We start from the raw sequence: 6,674 nt of genomic DNA, 5'->3' as shown, positions 1-6,674 counted from the left end.
TGGAGCATCATAGTAACACATTAGCCTCAGGGTGGGATGTATTCGTTCACTTTGGTGCTGGTTTGGGAGAATTTTAGACGGAACATTTTGAAGCTTGGTGAAGACAGTTTAAATAGACATTAAGCTGGAGTTTGCTAGCAGAACAAACCTAATGTAAACACTTAGAGCTCCTTTCTTGCACGCATGCAACTTCACAGCTGCAGGACTAATGTTTTTTGAACACATGAATCTACCTTATACTGAATCAAAGCATTAGTCTATCAAAGTCAGTATTGTCTACTCTGACTAGCAGCAGATCTCTAAGGTCTCTGGTAGAGATTTTGAGATCACCTACTACGTCAGCCTTTTAACTGAAAATTCCGGGGGCTGAACCTGGGACCGTCTGCATGCAAAGCAGATGCTGTGCCATTGAGCCACAACCCCACCCCATCTTTTGATGAGATACAGTGTACACAATAGTGGCACAGGGATGGTTGGTAATGGTGTCTGCCTGAGACTTGAATGTGATACTCTCTATCATCATAATGCTTTCTGCTTTACATAACATCTGACAAAAGGTGCTTTGACTCTCAAAAGCTTCTACCCCCAAAAATCTTGTTGGTCTATAAGGTACTACTGTACTAAAATCTAGCTGTTCTACTAGACCAGCACAGCTACCCTCTGAAACTGTAACGTACATGTAGATTCTGTTCTTATCATCTGCCACTCCACATACAGGACACATACGGGGGAAATAGCATATTATATTCAGAGGACAAGAAAGGACGAGTGTCATACTTTCTCCTGTCCTTCACTACATGCAAGACTGCCACTGAGATCAATGTGAACAAGCCATCTACATCTTAACAGAAGTATAAAAGTTGTCCGTCCAAATGACTTCTAATTCTTGCCAGGCTCCTAACATATTTGCTTATATATTTCTTCCTTCGAGATAGTGTTGGCTTACAAAATTAGTACAAAAACACTGTAATTAAGATATCCACTTACTAACTTCAGTTACTATGAACATACAAATTGAGGGTTTCTCTCTGACACTACAACTCAATGCAATTTCTACTCAACAAGAATGTAATGGAAAGAAACATTTTGCTAATGCCAAATGTGAATTGAGTACTATATATTTTAGATCTTGATATTTTTCCTTTTTTATATACAGTATTTGTGGGTTTAAGCTAGATGGAAGCACTTTATTATCTGATATTAAATGGGTTTTAAAGGATACTTCACTAAGTATAAAATTCTATTGTATGTGCCACCACTGACACTGGAAGCAAGCCACCTGAGCCCCAGGCAGAGCAAGTGCAAGAAACAGTAGAAACTTTCTCATCTTCCCCTCTGCTCTTGGGTGGGCAGGGCTGTGGCCAGTTGTGCCCCCCCCAGGGGAAGACCCAGGGCAGTTGCCCCTGTTGTCCATTGTCTAAGACCACCCTTGAGCTGTACATTGAGCACATTTAAACAGAAAACTTTGCTTTAGAACTTTAAATTCATTGCTGGTTCCCTGCTTGACTGAATGTCTCCCTCTGAACAGATTTATGCTGGAATCCTACAAAACTACATGGAAAGAACCAGGCCTGCATCCAAGTGCTAGTAAGTCACTTGCACTCTCTGTCTCTAACACACCACTGCTCTGGGATGGGTCAGCAGACATGGACACCACTGAATAAGAAACCCTGCCTGCTCAACTCCATTACCAGAGTAGGGAAAATGCAGTGAGGAAGTGGCTGGTTCATTGTGATCAGAGGAGTAATGCACAGCTAGCAAGAGAGGTAAGCACTCCAAGTTCCTTCATCCTCCAGTTCCTCTTTCACAGAAATGGAAAGCCCCTATCAGGAAGAAGGGAAGAGACAGCAAGCAGATTAGTAATCTTGACTTTCATGTGAGTTACCATTTCTAGAACACAGAGGGAAACAAAAGAACAGTGTTCTGACTGATGTCTGTTCAAATGGTGTAATCAGGCAGCATCTTTGGAAGGCTCTGGTTGATGGGCTTCCTGCTGGTATATTTGTTAAAGAAGATGCCCAATTTGACCACTCTCTGATGACACAATTGGGAAGAACTGTGCACACAGCAGAGGTGTTTTTCAAATTTCTATTGCAGCCACTTTATTTACTTATTTGAGCAGGAAAACCAATAGTAGACTACAAAGGACTTGCCTGTGAAAGAAACAATGTGAGACAATAGAAAAAATACATCTCCAAATGCACGTGGAATGCTAACCCACATACATAGCTTTATAAGACTGTACCATTTCACCATAGGTCATCACACTAGAATATCATTTCTTCACCTTTTCACATGTAACTTTTCAAATAAAAAAACTGTTAATACACAGTGAGTTTCAGAAAATATGGAAGGTTTTACCAAAATGCAGCTTGTAAAATGAGACCCTTTATTTAGTAAGAGGTAGGCAAGAAAGCAATCAGTTTCATTTCTCTGTATGCAAAAATAATTATTCCATTGCAGAAATTAGAATAAGCATCTTCAGTTCCATTCCGACAAAATATTTCAGTGCAATATTTACTGGGTTAACACATTGTTCCTGCTATACATAATATTCAACCCACCCCCTCTTAAAATAAGCTAAGAGGTGCTTCACTGATGACTGAGAGTAGGGGTCATTTCCTGCGGGAGCGCACAGGAGCGGAGCTCTGGCAGTAAGGAGCCCAGGGGGTGGGCACATGCAACAAGCCCTGCCCCCTGCTCCCAGCAGCCCTCAGTTGGGCCACAAGGAGCAAGAAGCAGCCAGGTAAGTTGCAGAGCCCCCCCCCCCGACCCACCTTCAGGTACAAGCTCTCCCTCCTCTGTGAGGACAGATCTGCACGTTCCCCCCCCCAATAGCTAGCAATCCAAAACAGTCCAGTGGAGCCTAAGTGGTGGGTGTTGCCTTCTGACACACTTCTGGTGATGTCAGGGGGTGTGGCATATGCAAATAAGTTACGCTAATAAGTTCCTGCACCTCTTTTTCTACAAAATGACCCGTGACTGAGAGCACATTTATTTAATTTTAAATACTGAATAAAACATGTATTTCTTTCAGATTTATGAAAAATAACATTCTTGAATTTACTTAATAGCCCATGTGTGGAAAAAAGCTTACAATCTGATCATTCTAGCCTTATAAATTAGAAGTGTTACAAATACAATCAATGTTTACACTAGCAAGTATTTTAAATGTTAGAATAGACACAACTACAACTTACATAGACATTTTATTTGTATTACTTTAATAGAAAGCCCAAACAAGATGGTAATCCTGATTTAGCAGTTATTTGTACACATGGAAGCTCACGCTCCCAAGGGTTTCCCCATTCCCTACTCACCATGGCATCTGAGACAGCACTGTGTACAATTTCTGTTGTGTACACAGAACCATCTCAGGAGCGTGAATTAAATAGGAAGACTTTGCTTGTGTAGGAGCTTTGTGTGAACACCTGAACCTTTGTGGAGCAAGGAAAAGGTTACACTGCAATGGCAGAACTCATGTTTTGCTTATAAAGGGACACAGTTTCTATCCTTGGCAGCTTCATCTACCAGTATTTCAGGTACCATGACTTCTCCTGAGATTCTGGAGAGGAGAATTATTGCTAAATTTAATGAAACTCTTATCTGAAATAATGGTTTCAAATTTCAACTGTTGAAAGAGTACCTTGGGTTTTTTTTAAATATACTGCCTGTAAATTTAGTTTTGTTTTATTAAAAGAACCTTCCAAACCCTTTGTTTTTAATAAAAATTATGTCATGAATCAAAAGCCTTATTTCCTCTTCACAATACCCTCTAAGTCTACTGGAAAAAGTCAGTAGACATCAGTGCAGGAAACAAAAAAAAACCCCACTTGATTCAAAATGTTTTATTAAAGCTTAAAATAAAACTAGGTAAATGATACTTTCTTTTCCCTGGAAAGTGCATGAAGATAATATCTTTTTAAATGAAATATTGCAGGTAGTAGAGAATCAGAATTCATGTTACAGTTTACTTAATATCAAAAGGAATTTAGATTACAGATCAGAGTAACATGCTGGGGACTCCTTAATAAAGTAGAAGAAAAGATCTAGGTTTTGCTTATTTGGTTTATCAGCTTAATCTTGAAAATATTGCCTATTACCAACAGAATGCTGTAAAGTGCTAACTTCCACTGTCAGTAATGGAAGATGAAAACCTAACCAGAGAATGACCTTTAGCAAACAATGGAATAGAGCCCAAGCTGTGTTTACATTTAGTCACTTGCTGGATTACAACCACCAATTTGGTTTTGCTTGTTCAATTTTTTTTTTTTTTTTTTTTTTGGGGGGGGGGTCACAAATTATTTCCATTTCCAAAGCATGTATTGGATAACTTGAAGTTTGAAATGTATTGAATGATACCTTGTAAAGATATATACTCCATTTTTTAAAATGTTATTCCTCTTCTTCATCCACAAAATAAAAGTGAATGCCAAATGACTTTTTTTTTCCTTCAGAAAGGTGGGGAGGGGGGGTTGAGGTGCAGCAATACACTACAAATTTTTGAGCAGCTCTATTTCTAATGAACTGAAATATTATTATTTTAGCTGTCTTCAAAGCTGGGAGAATAGTACAATGCACTTGCAGGGGTTGGTTCACTTATACTATACTTGCTTTTTCTTCTGGACAAGCCTAGAAGCTCTCCTACATAGATGGAAGGAACTCTACCAGATGAAGAAGTGTTAACGCTACCACTGAAGTGAAGTCTCAAGAGCATTTAAATGAACATTAAAGTTTTATCATGCAACTTGATTCCATCTGGAATATTGTGGGTTCTACTGGGAGCAGAGTCGTACTTCCTGTGGAAGGAGACAAAACTGTTAACAGAAATTCCATTAACATTAACCTTGATCTTGGCTTGTCTCTGAGTTGGCAGGAGCATCCTGCTCGCCTCCTGGCACACTAGAGGTTGCCCCCTCAGCAGGTGATTCTTCTGCCTTCTCTGATTCTGTAGATTCTGCACGTTCTTCACTCTGGACTTCAGATTTACCAGCCACTACTCCTTCAGTCTCTTCTGCAGCTGTACCTTTCGCCTCTTCATTTGTATCAGTGACTTCTTTTGTTTCCATTTCATCAGTGTCATCACTTTCTAAGGCTTCATTTAATACAACAGAGAAATTATGAAGCATGGCATGCAGTGCAGTAAGAACAAATAAAGATGGCAGATGCAATTGGCCATAGCTACTTTAAGATGACTACTAGTACTATGTCAGACTCTTACAAAACTGATTTGTTACTACATCATCACAATGGAATTAATTTGTGGCTTGAAGCAAAAATTACTATAAAGTACTTAACACAATAAGCAAAAACATGCTGTATTATTGGATGTGATTTAAGGAAGCAAAATTCACAGTACATTCCTAAACAGAGCTAACTCTTCAAAGTCCACTAAAGTCAGTGGTCTTAAAGGATGTAACATGGCTTAGGATTGCACTGTCAGAAGATAATGCATACAGATAATTACAAACACAAATGGAAATGATTCCACTGAAAACACTCAGTTCATATTCCTATTATATATGCCATGTTCAGAAACCCCTGTGTGGCACAGCATCACACTATAAATTTGTACATTAAAATGATTGTAGGTATTTGGTATAACAAGCCACATTATCAACTGGACCAAGAAAATATTCCTACTTATACAAGCACCATTTTACATCCTAAGCTCATATGCGTGCAAGGAAGTCTCCACTCACACCACTGGAGGGTACCATCCCACATATGTAACACTCTCTTTCTTTGAAGTGAATGTGGGTATATTTATATTAAAAGCTAGCCAATTTAGGTGCAGCACACAAAGGATTCCTTTTCTACTAAATCAACTGCCCGTCTTCTGGACAGAGACTCCCCACTTAGCAGAATGGAATTCTTCGATCCAACTCAATGCAAACAATAATCGCAAATATTGCACGACAGTATCACAATTCAGACAAATCTATTTGTGAGCCCAGTTAACCAATTGGTGAAATGTGATTGCATGTGTCATTTTGCAAGAAACAGTGAAGCTCACTCAAAAGTGCATAATACTTCAGCCTCCAAATGGGAAGAAACATTTTCAAATAAGGATTTTAAATATTCTAGATAAGAAGACATGCAAAGGAAGATTAAACAGAGCAGACACTACACCATACAGATGAAACAGTGCAGCACAAACTTTGTTAGTGTACATTCCTTCAGAGAACCTACTCAGGTGACAAACAAAGCAGGAAAGGAATTTGTGATTCACATGCAATACAAACAAACAATACATACAAAGAGACACTGTCAGGTTATAGAATGACTCTGTCCTCAAAAATTGTTACAAATTCATTATGCTATCATGTGAACTAGGCCTCTAAATATCATAATAGTTTGTGCAAAGAAGTTTTAAGGAAGTTTTAAACATCATTAGTTTTAAACAGTGAAAAAGTGAAGGAGGCATTATTGCTGTTTTGGTTTACATCAGTTAATAGTCTCATGCACCAGTACAGCAATACATTCTTAACTTTTGAGCAGATACAGTTGGCTGTTTAAAAATTCCAGCCTGCGTACTTGTAAATCTGAGGCCATAATACCTGACTGTGTCCCTCTCAAGAGAATGAATCTGTTTGGACAAAGAAGAGATTGACAAGCAAGATCAGTGTACAGTATGCTTTATTGGACAGTCAAATTATGAGTGCATTCATTCA

General features: G+C 38.7%; 1 protein-coding gene across 1 annotated transcript in view; it reads right to left on the bottom strand.

Moving 5' to 3' along the window:
- Positions 1 to 2,956: 2,956 nt before the first annotated feature.
- The window catches only part of MGARP (mitochondria localized glutamic acid rich protein), a 19,443-nt gene continuing 15,725 nt past the window's right edge, over positions 2,957 to 6,674 (bottom strand). The window contains exon 4 of the mRNA XM_015411618.1: positions 2,957 to 5,095. Coding sequence (XP_015267104.1) covers positions 4,842 to 5,095 — 254 coding nt within the window. The 3' untranslated portion in view covers positions 2,957 to 4,841. The remainder of the gene's footprint in view (positions 5,096 to 6,674) is intronic.

This window comes from Gekko japonicus, unplaced genomic scaffold, assembly GCF_001447785.1.
Source record: "Gekko japonicus isolate JY-2015 unplaced genomic scaffold, Gekko_japonicus_V1.1 scaffold11, whole genome shotgun sequence".
Taxonomy (NCBI): domain Eukaryota; kingdom Metazoa; phylum Chordata; class Lepidosauria; order Squamata; family Gekkonidae; genus Gekko; species Gekko japonicus.
Note: the sequence above shows the minus strand (reverse complement) of the source record. Positions and strands in the feature narration are given on the sequence as shown.